The following is a 17,523-nucleotide window of genomic DNA, read 5'->3' as shown; positions in this document are numbered from 1 at the left end:
TGGTGAAATTTCGAGAAAACTTTCTCCGAGCGAGCTTTCTCCAAAACTGTCGCGCGCGTGGAGTTCCCGTAAGAAGTCGTCTCGGCGTTACACACACTATATGTATATATAGCCAGAGGCGCGCACGAGCACAGCTAAACAGGCCGGCTTTGAATGCTAAACTCATTAAGCTCTCGCGCTCATATGCGCGCCTAGTTCGGCAGAGACAGGAGCAACTGCGGCAATCTCTCTCTCTCTCTCTCTCTCTCGCGCGCGCGCATTATAAATGTAAATGCAATTTCTAAAGCCGGGCCTTGAAGACTTCGTTACATTACAAGCGAGTTATACGCTGGTGCGGTAGCAGCAGCTGCCGTGTAGGTGTATATTTCCTACTGTGTGTGTGTGTGTGTGTGTGTGTGCTGGGTACGTGATTCGCGAGTTTTCAGAGTGTGTATATGTAGCACAAACGTGCGAGGTTGAAATGATTGGACGTTCGATTCTTTGAAAACGCTCTCCCGCGGTCCGCGCTGGCTTTTCGGGGAAAGCTGATTTTCCACGGAGATTTCAGCGCAAGCTTTGTGTATACGTATATGTATAAGCTCGCTCTATGTAACGCTCGCGCGTGTGTGAGCGGATTTATTTTTTTCTCTCGATTCCCTGGCAGTGCGACGCCAATTTGTTTGAAAATTAAAAGCCAAAGCCGCTTTCGGCATATACATCGTGCGCGGGAGGATTATATTGGAAGCCGCCGAGTTGTCGGATTCTTGAAAAATTCATCCGCCAAGAATGCGGATAAAAGTTCGACGAAATTAATTGTTTGTCTACGGGATGCCGCTGCATATACACGCTGTATATGTATACACGGAGAAGTTTAAAAGCTTCGTCAAACTCGCAGGCGGCGGAAGTAAAACAGCTCGAATGCCGCAGACAACAGCCTCTCTCCCTGCGCTTTTTCGCCATCAGACTCTAAGTAGAAAAGCGGCTCTTCCGTCAGCCGTTCTGATATATGTCACGAGCTCTCTCCCGGCCACACAGAGCTTGCAACAAAGGCCAAAGTATCGACACACGTCCTGCCGTCCTTATAAATGGCCTGTCTCTGCGCGCTGAAACTCTATGCAAAGTACTCGCCGTATACTACTTTTTTTGTCGCATATCGATACACCCTATACTGCAGCGCATAAATCCGACCTTCTACGTCCCAATCAAGCAGAGGACACGCAATAATCGTGCGGCATAATCACAGCGGGACAGGCCCATTTGCTCTACATATATATCCTCGGCCACAGCGCATAGCAGCAGCAGGTGTGCACACACTCCGCGAGCGCATAATACATATCGGTGCGTGTTGCTCTTGGGAGCGGCCTGCAGTCCTAACGCAATTATTACATCGCCGGAGAATATATATACGGGGGCGCGATCCGCATCTCCGGTATGGCGATGCCGCCGCTGTAGCCGATGATGACGTAGCAGCAGCTACGCGCGACATATAGGGAGAGGGGGGGGGGGAGGATTCGAGTGCAGCGCATGTAGGTACGTGCAGCGCGACTCGGAAGCCGGCTTTAGCAGCAGAATGTCGCCGTTAATTGGCAATCAGGCCGGGCTTATCGAGCGAGCGGATCCGCGCGAGAAGCGCCGCGCCGGCTTACAAAACGCCCTTTGTGTGCTGCGCAGACCTACTGTAAGCAGTGACGTTCATTGAGACACGCGCGAGCGCGGAGCGATGGGAAAAAAAGTCGCGAGTGAGCTGTGTTTGCGATGGATTAGCTGCCGACGGAATTACGAGCGGTCTAGATAATTTTTTTTTTTGTCTATCGGAGGTAAATCGCTGTTTGATGATGCGCGCAATTTCTGCGGGTGTTCTGAAAATTTGCTAAAAGAGCAGTAGTACGTCTCGGCAGTGCTTTTTCACGGAGCACGTTTATTCAACGAAATCCGGTTAGTCTCTCCCTTATGAATATTAATAAAAACACGCAGCTAAACACACTTTCGCGCGCGAATTTCGCCCTTTTCACAGCCAAAAAAAAAAAAATTCTCGCATCGAATAAAGTACACTTCCCTACGCGGTGCTTTTTTTGCCAGCGGCGTCGCGCGTAAAATGATTATTCATACATTACATGTAAATTCCCATACATAACAGCGCCGCGCGGCTCATAAAAAATGCATGCAGCCCCCTGAACTCGTAGAAATGATCACACGCGATATATATACACATACGCGCGCGTTTCATCTCCATCCCCCCGAGTGTCTGTCTACGCGCTGCTGGATGAAATTCAAAGTGGGTTATGCGCCGGCGCTTCAAACATTATGCGCGCGCGCCTCTGCTGGAAGCGCAAAAAATATTCGCTTCGTTCCTGCAAGCGAATGTTTGCGATACCCCGGACGGTCTCTGCTTTAATGTTATTTTTTCTCGCTCGATAATGCGTTTTTCAATTATATACCTTCGCGCGCTGAGCTTTGTTGTAATAGCTGCGTGTGCTGATGGGAAACAAGGTTACATACAGCGCGAAATTTCGTTATGTTATTAATTTCATAATTTGCGCGGCTGGCTTTTTTTCGCGTGTGTGTGGGTTACGAAATAAGTGGAATCATATTATCCGACGCCAGGGGTTTGTGTATCCGCGCAAAGAGCGTAATATGCAAAATATTAATAATGAATTTACGGTTTCCCGCGCGATATCGAGCTTTTAGCCGTATACGCGCGCGCGCGCGTGTGTACATCCCGAGCGCGCGTATGAATAACGAAAATATTTTACATCCCTAACAATAACCGGGCGTAAAACCGCATAATGTATATTATCCGCTGAAAGTTTCGCAGCCATAATACAAAGTTGCAGATGTGCGCACGTATATATAGCTCCGGCATATTTATATTCAAGATGTTTCGCGAAGAAAAAACGGGCCCGTAAAACCCCGTCTGAAAGTGTCGTAAAGAAGTTGAGAATCATGCCCGAGGATTTGCCCTAATTGAACCTAATTGGTAGTAAAAACTTTATCATTATGTATATACATAACGTCGAGCTCTTTCTCTCACGTCGGATGCGCTCCATAAAGCGGCTTTAGTGCACCGTTTATATTTCGGCGTCTCTCGCGCTTACTTCTTGATGAGACTGAGAAAACTTTCATCGTCGAGTGCATACCAAGTTACACTCGATGATAAGCTAGCCCGTGAAAAAAAGCGGCTCATATCCGGTCAGCCCGCATATAGCTGAAATCCCTCTCGAGAGGCGCTGCATGAAAGAGGCATCGGAGCTGATCCTTGGAACCACTGCATAATTCAGCGCCCGGTACATCGGCGGTCTGACCACTGCGTGCTGTATTATGCCTGTGTAGAGGGCGAAGGCGCAGGCGCGTGATATCACGCGGAGGAGAGCGAAAACGCGGTGCGGTGGCTGTCAGTACGGCGCAGCTCGAGCCACGCGTCGCAACTCCCGTTGGAGAGCCGGTGCGATTTCTCACGGGGGATATAGATCGGTCACAGAGACACGTGAGCGAGAGGTGAAGTGCGATTGTTTTTGTTTTCGTTTCTGTTGGTTTTTCAGAAAATTCGATCTCTGTTATATAGTCGTTTTCGAGATGTAGTATATAGACTCTTTTTTGGTTTCGTTTTCTGTGCCAGTGAATTTACGTACACAGTGGACGATGTATAACGGCTGCCCGTAAGTCAGCAGAATCGACTCTCGCTATTTTTTTCCATCCGCGAGTTTCGGCTAACGATATTTATATCGCCGCGCGGTTGTATCAAAAATCGGAGGCAGAAACGCTGTAACGCGAGAGTTGAAAATTTATAACCCAAGAGTAAAAAAAAAATAATAAAAGGACGACGATATCGCACCCGAAAGTTTTCCGTCGAGCTCCGCGAAAAAATAAATTCACCCCTCACGCGCCGCCCGCTCGCGTATCACCGAAACTCCCTCGGCTCTCGTATATAGTATGCGCGATACGGGTCTATATTCCCACACAGACTTTCTCTCGCAAGCGGTGCGTGAAAAATCCTCGTTGACTCAGTCGTTCTCCGACACTATATCTACTTCCTCTTTCTCTCTGTTATTTATTTTTCTCTCCAAAGCGCCGAGCGATTAGGCGCGCAGCTCCTCGTCGTCGCGATCGTACACATATAGAGCAAACAGTCCGCAGAGCTACTGCAGTGTTTCTATATGTATATGTGTTCGGGAGACTGATTACCGACGGGATAGCTTCGTTTTCGCCGCGGCGGCGCTGAGCGGACGGAGGGAAAAACCAACCGGTGATTGCGTCGGACGTACGCCAGTTCCGAACTCGAGCAAACGAACACGCGCTACACTGCAGCGTATGTACTCGCTGAGAGACGGATAATTTATTCCCTCTGGGAGACGAACGAACTCGTTGGAACTCGCTACTGCGAGTCGTGCGCAGTCGTGCGCTGTTTCTTATATCGTGGACGTACTCGTCGAGTTCCAGCTTATCCGAGTTATCACAATTATTCGACGATGGCGCGCAATTAAACCGCTGTATACTCGAGCGCGTGGGAAAAAAATCGTTATCCACTTTTAAGTTGCTCGAAGCTACAGAGAGAGAGAAAAACACGCTCGAAAAAACTCTCGATCCGAGGAATTAATTACTCTTCTCGAAGCGCCAACAAGTTGGCTGCGAGCGCAATTCTATTAAAACTTTGAAGCTTCCATCTATTTTGTATCTCGCGCGTGTGCGTATAACCGCACGGCTATTTCAAAATTCTTCGAGCTTTATGTATTGGTCCAACGAATCAAAGGCACATACTGCAGCTCGTCGTTAAAAATCAACGAAAAACATTATAGCTGAATTATTTACCGAGAAGCGCGGAAAGGTTCGAACTGGAAAAAGCAAAGAAGAAAAAGCCGAGTCGAAAAAGAGCGTCGGCCCGTAAACGCGGCAATTTCGAGGCTACGTGCAGAGGCAGCAAGGATTAGCCTTGTGCCCGCGCGATTTCTAGCCGATCGAACACGTCGCTGATGCTCGAAATAAAAAAAGAGAGCTCTCCGTTTCATTACAGAGGGGCGACACGCGCTTATAGCACTCGCAATTTCGCGGTTCGCGCAACCGGTTATTTTCGCTGCATTTATCTTCTTTCGTCTGGTTTTCGGTGTGTACTTTGTAGGGAAAAAAGCGGCCGCAGCGGTGGTTATCGGAAAAATTAGCGGACACTATCTCGATGCTGTGCAGGCTGTGAAACGAGATTCGACGTTAAAAGGGGAATCGAATTTTTTTCTAAAGGGAAAAATGTAGACTGTGCGCGAGCGCAAAATAATCAGCCGTAAAGTTCGAACGAATATGCGCGCGCGGGAATAAAGTTGATTTAGTCGAGCGAAAAATATGAATTTCCCGCCGAGGCTTCGCCCGTCGAATTCATCGCCCCATGAAACTTGACTCTCCGGCGAACTTGAAAATTTACCTGTTGCGCCGGCGCTCTCTGTGCGTGCTGGACTATAGACGCGCTCGCGCGCTAGCGATGCTCGTTTTGTTGCTTTTTTATCATTTTATTTTTTTTTTAAATAACTCTATCCTACTTTGCCGGTAAACGGGTGGCTTATGTATGCTATAGAGAGAGAGAGAGAGAGAGAGAGAGAGAGAGAGAGAGAGAGAGAGAGAGAGAGAGAGCGAGAGAGAGAGAGTGGAAAATCAGATGCGCTGTGTATTGGTAGGAAAATTGAGGAGCGAGGGGAGCGCGAAAATTGATCGATAAGGAGAGAACACCGTAAATCACAACAGCAATTTAGCTCTCTGCTGGGAAAAATTCAGAGCAGCTAGTGCAATTTTTCACCTCCTTTATTCTCGCGCGTAGTCGTCTAGGCGTAAGCGTTGGAATTCATCGCGTTGAAATTATTCCGGATTTGGGCGTCTTATCCGTCTCGCGGGAGACAGAGGGACACGTCTGCCTCGGTCGCATAGGCTCGCGTCGATCGAGCATTGTTTGGGCTATCGATTGCTACCGCGTGTGCATACACGGACATACGCCGCGTATAGACAATGAAGAGCCTGGTTGTGGTGTCAGCTGGAAATTGATCGAGCGGCCGGACGTCTCCATTGTTTCTGCTCATTGTTTTTGCCCTTTTCAAGCTTTGCGCCTATGCACACAGAGCGCGGGGCAAGGACAAAAACGGGGTCGATGATTTTGAGAAGAACGTCGAGGAAATACATCCAACAACTGCGGGAGAAAGGGAGAGAGAAAGCGCGGAGGGAAACAATTTAAATTTGCGCGCGTAGGAAGTTTTTTTTATTCGAGAACAAAATCCACGCACAGCCGCGATCGAGTTTTGCGCTGTTGGAAAACACCTGTCAGTTTTTCGTTCCGCTATATTTGCTCAAGAAAATACAAATATGCGGCCCTCGACCATGCTGCGCAGTTCAATGTTTGTACTCGAATGCTCGTTACGTTTCTCGAAACAAACATTGCCCTGCGCCCGCGCGCGTTATCAATATCTTATATTCTCTCTACTCTGATCCTGCAGTAGTAGCCTCGTCGTGTGACATCCACATGCGAAGCTTCATCATTCCGCGCAGCGTCGGCCGTCGTTATAGAGGCTACGACAAGCGTCAGCGGCAAATCTGGAGCGGCGTGAAAAATCGCGGCGCTAATTGCAAAAATAAGGAAGGGGCAGAAATAGAATGCCCGCCGGCTGTGCCGTAGCTGCATCAGCGATGCTCGAAGCGAAAGCCAGCGGCAGCTGCAGCAGGGCGACGAGGAGAAAAGTCATGCCGTGAGCGAAATTAAAGAACAAGCAGCGGCAGCTCTCCCACTCGAGAAGAAGCAGAAGGAGAAGGAAAAGCAGTGAGAGAAGAGAAGTGAGAAAAAAGGAGAAAAGCGAGACGCAAAGCGAGGAAAATGGAGGGCAAAACGTCGGCTAATTCCTCGACGAGGCTGGTCTACTACTTGCTGCTGGCGCAATTCCTCGCGCAATTCGTCAGCTTCTTCTACCTCTACGTCAACATGGCGCGACTCGAGTCTCAGCTCGGCAGTTCCCAGCTGGCCGACTGCGCTGAATTGCCCAGGCGCAGCAAGAGGAGCAGCTCCATCCCCGCCGCCGAGGACAACGCCGTCTCCGAGGTCTTCAGGGTGAGATTTATGCATTCATTTTTCCAACTATATTCTATACACGCGTCTCTCTTCCTTTCGAGCTTTAGAAAAACGCGATTAGCGATTAGCGCTAGCGAACTTTTCACTCGGCGCACGCGGCACAAAAAGCCGTAGTACACGCACTGCGCGAAATCGAATTAACAAGAGAGAAACTCGCGCGCGCGGATGATTGGCGCGAAATAATTTAACGCGCGCGCGCCAATTCCCTCCGGTCGTGCATAAATCAAGTTATCACGGGACAGCTTAAATATTTGCGAGGGAGAGAGGTGACCCTTCGGCGAGAGAGAAGCTTCAGCGGCGGCAGCCCCGACTTTAAATTTATCGCGACGCGCGCGCCCAGGAAATTAAAGAGGGTGAACGGGGAGAGGTAGATTATGACCAGCGGCAGTAGCAGCAGAGATTCATAGAGAGGAAAATCGCGGTCGGGAGTGGGAGAGAGAGAGAGAGAGAGAGAGAGCGATAGTGTCGAGGAGGCATAGAAAACAGCGTGTACAAACTTTAGTCGTATATTATACCCTTCCCTCTTTCCTCTTCGTCCTGCAGCGGGCCGGCCGTTTCAAACCGCGCCGGGAGAATGAATCTCGCGTGAGAGTCTTATGGGGAAATTAATTTTAAGTGATGTATCGCGCGCCCGCTGATATCGCAAACTTTTCACACCCTCTCCACCTCTGACCGCTATATTGGGTAATTTTCGCTTCTTCTTTTTCCTGCTAGTCGTGTGCAGTGTAATTTTTCTAATTAACGATTCCGACAGTGCGGTTTAATAAACCAGCTTTATACACTGGCAATAATTAAAACCGCCGAGCAAAGTTTTTAATTACACAAACATACGCTCGATAAATTGAAGCCGATTCGTATACGTATCCCGCGATAATCCGGTAATCCGGTACTTATTACTATCTGAGGCTTATACACTCTGCCGAGTGAAAATCAAAGAAGATCCCATCCTCTTCCTGGTATCGCTATTTATTCAGCGGGAATTTTAATTAACAGCCGCTCGATACGTACACACAAAAACAGATATAAGATCGAGTGCACGCGGGCGAATGAATATTCAGAGCTACACACAAAGGAGCGCTTTGCTTTCGAATAGCCCGATACAGAGTCCGGTATATACTAGTGCGGCTCGAAAGTTAAATCTCGATGCTCGCTCTCACTGCGAATACAATAAAATGCCACTCGACCCTGCGCACAGCTGCTCTCGAATTAACTTCTGACGCGCCTCTCTCTCGGCCTTTTTTTTTGCGAAACTTTTCATTCTCCGAATACGAGCCGGTAGGCTACTTCGGAATTTCAATCGGACGATGAAGAGCCGCGCGACTTGGAAAATAAATTCGCATTTATAGCGATTCTCTCTCGTGCAAACTTTTCCCGCCTGTTTGCCGTTCACTTAGGGAGAGAGAAAAGCGCCGCCGCCGAAAGTGAAAATTAAGAGAGCGAGGAATGCATATATAATAAGGAGAGAAGAAGCCGCAGCGCAGCCGCTGTGCAGTGTCTGTGTTTGCTCACAACGCTGCCCTAATAGAATCTCGCGCGCCACTCGCTCTAATGGCCGGCGGTATAGCTGCGAATACGTATACACACACGTAAGTTGCAAAGTCGAGGCTCGCGGTAAAAGCGGAAGGAAAAGGAAGCGCCGGCATAATGCGAGGATGATGCAGAGCGAGAGGCTCGTTTGCTCGAATTAACGAGCAGCGCAACGCGCTCTGTTGTCCGCTGATGGGATTTTACGAGTGTAATTAATTCGTCGTTTGCTGTGTGCCTCTGTGTACACATCCGCGTATATACAGCATGAATTTTTAGCCGACCTTTTTTCGGCGATGCGGGAAATGAAAAGTTGGGGGAAAACAGAGACAGAGAGAGAGAGAGGCGCATATCTGCTTTAATTAATCATTTTGTCGGATGGAAGAGCCAGTTCTGCGGACGGAAAAGTTTGTCAATTCGAAACGACGCTCTAATTATCGCTGTTTCGTTTTAATGACGCTACTGCGAGCTGCGCGTGTAAACAGATTTTTCGCAAAATGAAAATGCTTCGAAAAAGCCGCGAGTTTTAATTAATTCGTAGGAATTATAACGGCGAGAACGAGAGGAAGATATAGGCGCGATCCCCATTCAAACTTACCTGCGGGCGCACATATAGAAGTGCGCTCGTAAGTTCGGACTACGTGTGGAACATTCAAATGTACAGTCTATATAACTGCGCGCGAAATGATCTTGTTACACTGGATGGAGGTTCGTAAGACGATATCGAAGGTATATAAAAGCTTTAAGGCTCGGCTTTCCCGCGGCGCGTGCTAATGGGCTTGGAAATTAGGTCAATCAAAAGCTCGCAAGCGCAAGCGGTAAGCGTTCTATTGGATTACTATCTCTCCCCCCACCCCCTGCCCTCCCGCGAGTGGATCAGGGAGTAAAATCAGGCCGGTAATTATTACCGCGACGGCTGAAATTATCCGGGAGCAACTTTGCATTGACTTTTCAATCAAGTCAGGCGCGATCGGATAATTATCCGGTAAGTAACAAAGTCTATACACCTTGTTTCGAGCAAATTTGGATGTATTCAGGCTCGAAGACTCTCGAGAGTTCGCTCGCTGCGCTAACTTTCTCATTGGAGCCTTTTAACGCGATTAGTTTTCCTTGCGCGAGCAAACGGTCAAAGCAACTTGTCTTACTGAACGAAGCCGAGCTAACAACGCGAAACAGGCCGCGCGCAGCCCTCGGGATGTCTTTAACAGTATAGCGCGGCGTAATTTGGATTGTGATGAATAAAGCTCTCTCGCTCTCTCGACAAGTTTGGGGGAAAAACAATAAATATATAGCGATGAAGCGGCTCAACACAAAGGGCTCTTCATATACAGCTTCGCGAGAGTTTGCTCGATGAGCCGCTTGATGGACTAATGATTGACGTAGCAATCATTATTTAATCACGCTACCTCTCAGCGTATACGCGCATCAGCGATTCATAAACGCGATATTCCGCTGAATTTCCGACGATAATGCAATCGTTTCCTGATAATCATTTTCGCGTATTCAGGTGTATCTCTCTCGACTGAAATTATAGCAATTACAAGAGAGTTATTCGGAGAAAGCTAAAAATCTCGGGAATGCATTATTCCATGCTGATTATACTATCAAATTCATCGCGCAACTCTATACGAGTATATAGCATTCCATCGCACGCTTCATGAATATTATAGCGAGATCTCGCGGGGGCAGGCGGGAAGAGCTGGCACTGGTAGCGCATAACGAATCTACATAATTATCAATTTATTACAGAGTCGCGACGTCAAGGATACCCTGAAGGAGAGGCAGAGCGCCCCGCTTAAAGGCAACGATCGGCTCTGGCTGCCGGGCGATACTTACATATCGGTGAGCCCCATATACATCGTATTCTCTTTCTCGCGCATATTACTTTGGCCGCAGCTCTCTTAATCGAGGCTTTTTACCGCGTCGGATGTGCAGCCTCGTAGACATTAAACTCTTTCTACCCCTAACGAGGCAGGGATGTTATATACTCCTTCTCGCGACCGGATTTTTCCATTAAGCTTCTTCCCCCGTAACGATCTCTCCCGCGGGCTAGACCGTAAATACATCGTGAAATTCATTACCGCGCGGCCGGCATTAGGGATTCATATTTTTCGCACACGCGTACGCAGCGCAGAGGAGAAAAAGCCTCGAACGCGATTTCTGCTTCGCACTAGCTCTCGCGCAAGCTCCTTTATTCCCCCCTCTCTCTCTCTCTCTCTCTCTCGCTCTCTCTCTCTCTCGCTCTCTCTCTCTCTCTCTCTCTCTCTCTCTCTCTCTCTCTCATGATGCGATATGCACAAGCTCAGCCATAAGCGCGCAGCGCGTATACACGCCGGCTTTATGTTCAGCCCTTTCGCTCGGCGGCGAGGGGAGAAGAGCCCTTTTTTTATTACACGCATCGCGCGCGCACTTTGGCGCCTCTCTCGCTTCGCTTCTTTATACACGCGCGCGAGCGAGAGCGTCGATTGATTCTAAATATTTCAGCGAGGCTGCTGTAGCGGAGGCTTTCCTCCATCAATTTTGTTAATGACACGCGCGCGCGCGTCGGCAAAAAAGAAATGCCCTGTCGCCTCTCTCTTGCGGTTTTACGCTCTCTCGCTCGCTTTGCGGTTTTTCTCCGAACGCGAGAGCGCGTTTGTTGCCGAGAGAGGCGAAATGCCGCGCTCGGAGTAATTTATTATGCGCGAGTGTATATATGCATGGATTGTGGAGAGGGAGAGCGCAGTTTCGAGCTCATTGAAAGCGTCGTTCGATGGAATATTTATCGCTCGGATTTAATTTACGCGAATACGCTCGCTGGCTTTACTCGTTCGTTGCTCGCGCGGCTGGACATACAATAGGAATGAAAAATAAGCGCCTTCGTTATGCGCGTATACACACTGTATTATGAGTAGAGAGGCAAGATGCTCGAGTGAAGGCTGCAGGAGGGAAAATCGAAGGATCTTTTCTGATGCTGTCCTCGAGCGCCTAATGACACGACGACGCGGAGAGTCCTTTGAATGGCTCGGTGGCGGAGAGCCAATAATAGAGGAAATTCCACGGGAGCCCGTATGACGACGCGCGCGTTTAGCCGGAGGAAAATGATGGCCTCCATCCGCAAAGGAGCGAGGGATCGATGCCGCCGCCGCAGCTCTTTCCCGACCGCGGTCAAAGCTCGCGGGATAGGGATGTAATCGCGGAACAATCGGCCCACTCCCTCCCTCTACAATTTCTTCTTCTCTCTCCCTACTCTCTTTTCCCGCGCGGACAAAGCGGTACTTATCTATCTCTCTTTCTCTCTTGCGACCGCGGCTGCGCGTATGCTAATTACGCCGAAGCGGGAAATGGAGCGAGAGCTTGAAGCGGCTGAACGAATCAGAAGTAAGCCGAGCTTTCTTTTTATTTGTTCTCTCTCTCTCTCTCTCTCTCTCTCTCTCTCTCTCTCTCGAGCGCTGTGTTGATAATTTTCTCGAGAGCTTCGCCGCGCTGTCGCGAGAGTTTTCGTGAATTTTTAATGAGTTTCCTTTCGCCAAGAACAAGGTATGAGGTCCTTTGATAAATCGACGTCGGAGATTTTTCGACTACGCGCGGGTTATTCAAATCGGCCATCAGCGCGCCGTAGAAGTCCATTAATTCAGAGCCCGAGCGCGGAGGAAAGACGTAATTAAGGAAGACACCGCGTGCGGGATTCAAAAATATGCAAAGCGATTCCGGCCCGCGAATCAATCTTCCGCGACGGCCGATATCACATAATTGTCGGGTATGCAGATGCCCTGCAGAGAAAAAGCGATAAAACTTTATACCCTGGTCCCTCCGCGTAAAAAAGAGCCGACTATAGGCTGAAAATAAAAGCAGAGAGAAAAAAAAAACGCGCGAGGCAATTCGTCATGCTAAGCGCGCACTCGTCACAATCTAGTATCGAGAGAGAGAGAGAGAGAGAGAGAGAGAGAGAGAGAGAGAGAGAGAGAGAGAGAGAGCCGTCGTCGGCTGCGCGAACTACAGCGACCATTAACCCCCTGCAGCGTCGCGTCTTCCATCCTCTCCTCGACGTGACTCCCCGGCGTTTCCCAACTTTTCCCATCAAGTCTCTGTCCCTCTTGATCGACTATTGAGCTATATACGTATATAGAGCGAGGGTATAGAGGATCGAATAATGGCTATAGCGGGGAAAAAAGCTCGTATATTTTTCAAGCCTGCGCCGCGGCGGCGGACTCGTTATGCTCGTGCTCGTTTGTCTTTGCCTAGTCGAACCGGTTCGCCTACTGCTTCTCTCTAATTAAGTCGGAATTAGAGAGAGAGAGAGAGAGACTCGCGCGCGCGAAGCGAAACTAATCCAACCTTAATTAACGCTTAATTAATTGACAATCGCGAAGGACTTATATAGCTCAGCTGACTACGTTTCTTAGGCGATCGGCGCGGTGTACACTGTTTACCCATCGACGCGATTTATCATCCGCGGCTGACGATACGCTTTTTATTTTCGCCGCGAGGGACGTCGGCTGCTTTGATTAACGACGACTTTCCGATGGATTTTCGTTTAATAGAGAGATATAGAATCTCCGCGCGGAGAGATAAGTAGTAACGCCGGGGATGGGTCCGACGCGCGAGTGGGATTATATCGTTCGATGATCGCGCGCTTTTTTTCGTTCCGAGATTTCTGCCTTGTTCGGGATACGCACTGAATATAGGGAGACACGGCCTAGAGGGAATCAGTGTACACCAGATGCTCTACTCGCAGCGGCTAATCGACGCGCGCAAACACGGCTTCCGGGCATCTCGGCTTTCATGGCTGCTCCTTCGAGTGCTGAGAGAGACAGAGAGAACATAGACGCGGACCATTAGACCTGACACACGCTAATGTGGCTCGATTCTCCGGGAGGTAATACGCAGACGCTCGGGATGGCTCAAGTGACGAGGCGACGCCTTTGGCTGCTGATATCCCTGTGTCCTTCGCATTATACATACATACGTATATATAGCTAATCCAAATATTCGCGCACGTCGTCGCCTATATACGTTACGACGCAGAAGTTTCAGTGTTCGCGAGGCCAACTTTGCGCAGTCCATCTCGGCTTGACGGGCCCGTTAAAAAACGTCGGGAAGTTTTATTGTAGTTGGACATTTCTCACGAGGAGAAAAGATTCGTCGTCGCGAGAAAGAGAGAGAGAGAGAGAGAGAGAGAGAGAGAGAGAGAGAGAGAGAGAGAGAGAGAGAGATTTGAATGCGTCTGCAGTAGAACTTTACGGAACAACCTTATCTGCATCGGGCTCGATATCCTCGGATTATATCACTAGCCCACACTGTCGCTCATAATCTCCTCAGTCCCCTGTTAGATAATTTCGCCACCGTATCCTGCAGAGGCACCGCAGGCATAGTCCGCAGCCCGTCCTAATTAAATCAGATAAGGTGCGGTCGACTCTGGAAATTCCAGCCGGCCATACACTTGATCGCTTCGGGCACGAGCCGTCGAGTGGAAAGTCGCGAGATTATTCGACACCACCGCTGTATTATGTAGGTCGGCGGCACAAATCAAAGATAAACCGCGCGCGAGGCGTTATCTGCGCGGAGTGAGAGAAAGGGAGAAAAAAGCGCTTGTTTATGGGGCTTATAAGAGCATCAGGGCTCGGACGAGCTGATATGATTTATGTATAGAGCCTGTGCGCGGGGGAGAGGGGGGATAAAGGAGTTTCACTGTAGCGCGCGGTTTTATTGGTCTCCCCGGTCGCGAGAGACGTCGAAACGTTTGTCGAACGGCAGGTTTTATATGCTTCGCGCCGCTAGCTTTGAAGCTTCAAAGCTCTCTGCTCGACAATCGGGAGAGAAAGAAAGATAGCCGATTTCAAAACGGTTATATATCCGATTGTCCGTTGTATCACCGGCTGAACGTCGCTCGGACGTGGATGTACAGAGCTTTTTACGTCGACGTCGTTCCACTTTAAGCTTTCTCCAATTAGTCATTCTCTTACACGCGCTCGTTCGTAACTCGGAGCTTCGCCCCCCCCCCCGTCCTTCTCTCCTCGTCAATGCATCAACGCGGTGACTTTTGCTCTCGTTCTCCTCTGTATACCTATATATATATATATGAAGAAACCATACGAACCATTGATTCACGCTGCGTCGCGATTTATATTTATTCTCCCGCTCACCTCAAAACTTCTCCCGGCGACGTTAAACGCACAAAAGGCCCGTTACTGTCAGTCGATTAAGCAGTCGCGGATCGATCCGTTATTACCGCTCCATAAAGCCGCCGCGCGCAAACGGATAACAACAAGACGCTGGGGCTGTCTGCGCGCGGCTTATATAAATAGTGCCTAGCTTAATCGAGACTGAGATCGATCTGTTTTCATTCTGTCGACAGTCCGACTTTATCCAGAAGATGTGTCGCGAAACGGCCGAGTATTGTCCGCCCGGAACACCCGGGATGCCTGGGAGCAATGGATTTCCCGGGCCCAAGGGCGACCAGGGTCTGCCTGGGATTCAGGGATCGCCCGGCATTCCTGGACCGAGGGGTCCGCCTGGACCCGAGGGACTCAGGGGTGGGCCTGGACTAGACGGCATCGACGGTGAGTGAGAAAGCTGTTGTGTGCTGTAGACGATAATTGCGATTGATTTGGTTAAACCACGCGTCATTTCGGTTGATTATAGCGCGATTATCGTTCGCTAGTCAAAGGTAAAATAGCGGGAACGACAATGTGTATACACAATGCAGAGGCGCTATAGTTCACAGCACGTCTATATATATGTATAAACTTGATTAATTTGATGGGATTCCGGAGAGGGGAGTGCGGCTGATGGCCGGCGAGAATCCCGGCATCTCCATTTCCGAATGGAGAGCTAGGCTGGGATAGTATAGTATTCCGGATGTTATGCCTGCATTGTCTTCCATAGGTATTCCCGGAGAGCCGGGATTGGACGGACTTCCTGGACGCAGCGGTAACGACGGTGTGCCCGGCCAAGACGGTAAGCCCGGACTGAATGGCACTCCCGGAGCACCTGGCCGTAACGGCACCGACGGTACGTATTTTCCTATGTGTGTCTCTCATTCTCTCTCTCTCTCTCTCTCTCTCTCTCTCACTCTCTCTCTCTCTCTCTCTCCTACACACAGGCTCGCTATCTTCGCGCGCGCGGCTGTATACAGCACTCGCCGCGAGCGCCGGAGAAACTTAATTAAACATTGTTGAGCACTAGTCCGCGCGCAGCTCGTTATCACCGCGCGGCTATTTTCATTGCGTCGAATCACAATAAGCGTTTAATTCCCCGGGCACTTTTATGCGCCATCTCCTCGCGACTGGATTTCGGCCTCATTTTTTTCCCCTCGCGGATATGAGCGGGTAATTCGCGAGCCGTGATTTGTGATGACGCACGAGCGCTACGGTTATTCATCCTCGGCGCGACGAGCGTTTATTAAAAAATTTTTCATCGAAAAATTATACTCTCATCGCGCGCGTCCTACTTCTGGGAAACCGAACAAAGGGGAAAATTTTTCCATCAACCCATGCAGAGAGCAGTATGGGGGGGGGGGGGGGGGTAAAAGGACGTAGAGCAGCAACAACAAAAAAAGCTCTCAATAACACTCGACTCCCCGAGTAGCCTCGATGAGCGCGTATATACGAGGCAAAAAATTTCTTTCCATCACCTGTGTCCGCAGTTCTAATTCAATCATCTGGCCGAAGACGAAAGAAGCTTCGGAAAAACGGAGACGCGACGGCCCGAATTATATTCAATCTCCTCTCTCTCTCTCTCTCTCTCTCTCTCTCTCTCTATACACACGACCTGTAGCGCACGTGCGGAGAAGAAAAGAGATCTCCCCGGACGATTAGACGCTTTGTGAGCCTTTTTTTGCGCGGCCTCGCTCAATTACAACTTATCGCCCTAATCTGTCTATACTGTGTGCTGGTGACCTCTCTCTCCCTCTTGGCTGCAAAAAAGGGAATAAGAACGACGCGTACTGCCCTCCACGCCTATGTATATTCTATACACACAGGTCAGATTTTGTTTGCTTTTTGCGTCCGACGCAACAATCTTTCGCTGCAGAAAAAAGGCCGAGTGAAAAATTGCCCCCAGCGGCAGCAGTATGAAAAATCGCGGCAGGGAGAGAAAGAGCTTCGACGCCCGCTGGCCATTCCTCTACTTTTCCTCTCTCTAACCAAATGAAGAGCCCGAGAGAAAGGTTTCCTCTGCGCGCGTAAAAAGTTCAAATCTCTCTGAGAGAGCGAGTCTTTTCACGAGAAGGGAAAAGTTCTACGCGCGGCGTTATGTACACCAAGTTCCGAAAAGCTCGTATAAAGCTTCATCGGCCGGCCTGAAAGCCGAGCTTTGATGGCGAGCCGAGTATACGTGCACCGGCCTAGGCGTTCATTAAAAGATGCTCGCGTCTTTTTCCGGAAGAATGGAGGCCCCGTGTATAGGCAGACTGTGAGAAAGTGTGTCGCCAAGACGTCGGCTGATGAGTAATAATGCAGTCGCTCTCGTGCGAGCGCATTTACCCCTTTTTCTTCCTCGCGCGCATTGAATTTCCGCGACTTTTTAAACGCGTGTATATGCGGCTGTTATTGACGCGTTTTTCTCTCGCCTGGGAAAACTGGAAATTAAGCGGTGCATCTCGCTTTTTCACCCCAATGCGTATAATCGGATCGGAATTATGGGATAATCACCCGCAGGAGGAAGAAAGCGTTTCGATTCTCCCTTTTTTTGCAGCTGTTGTCCAAAGAACTAAAGTCTCGTAGAGAGCCGCTCGAAAATGCAAGAGAGTCATTTCAAATAAAATCGCGTCCGGGAAAAATACTTAATCCACCTGCTTCTGTTCCTCTCTCTCTCTCCCTCTCTCTCACTCTCTCTCTCTCTTTTTCGCTCTTCCTGCACCCTTTTAGCCGACTCCCCTTTTTTATCTCTGTTCGCATTCTCGCTCCATTTGCCGGCATTTCCCTAAGGTGAGATTACATTGACGACGG

The 17,523-nt window shown here is 49.4% G+C and overlaps 1 protein-coding gene across 1 annotated transcript in view; it reads left to right on the top strand.

Annotated features, from left to right (window-relative positions):
• The first annotated feature begins 3,371 nt into the window (after positions 1-3,371).
• Positions 3,372-17,523, top strand: part of LOC100120786 — a 33,178-nt gene continuing 19,026 nt past the window's right edge. The window contains exons 1-5 of the mRNA XM_016988294.2: positions 3,372-3,635; positions 6,444-7,048; positions 10,343-10,435; positions 14,931-15,135; positions 15,461-15,586. Coding sequence (XP_016843783.1) covers positions 6,818-7,048; positions 10,343-10,435; positions 14,931-15,135; positions 15,461-15,586 — 655 coding nt within the window. The 5' untranslated portion in view covers positions 3,372-3,635; positions 6,444-6,817. The remainder of the gene's footprint in view (positions 3,636-6,443; positions 7,049-10,342; positions 10,436-14,930; positions 15,136-15,460; positions 15,587-17,523) is intronic.

The sequence above is a fragment of the Nasonia vitripennis genome, chromosome 5, assembly GCF_009193385.2.
Source record: "Nasonia vitripennis strain AsymCx chromosome 5, Nvit_psr_1.1, whole genome shotgun sequence".
In the NCBI taxonomy this organism is placed as follows: domain Eukaryota; kingdom Metazoa; phylum Arthropoda; class Insecta; order Hymenoptera; family Pteromalidae; genus Nasonia; species Nasonia vitripennis.
Note: the sequence above shows the minus strand (reverse complement) of the source record. Positions and strands in the feature narration are given on the sequence as shown.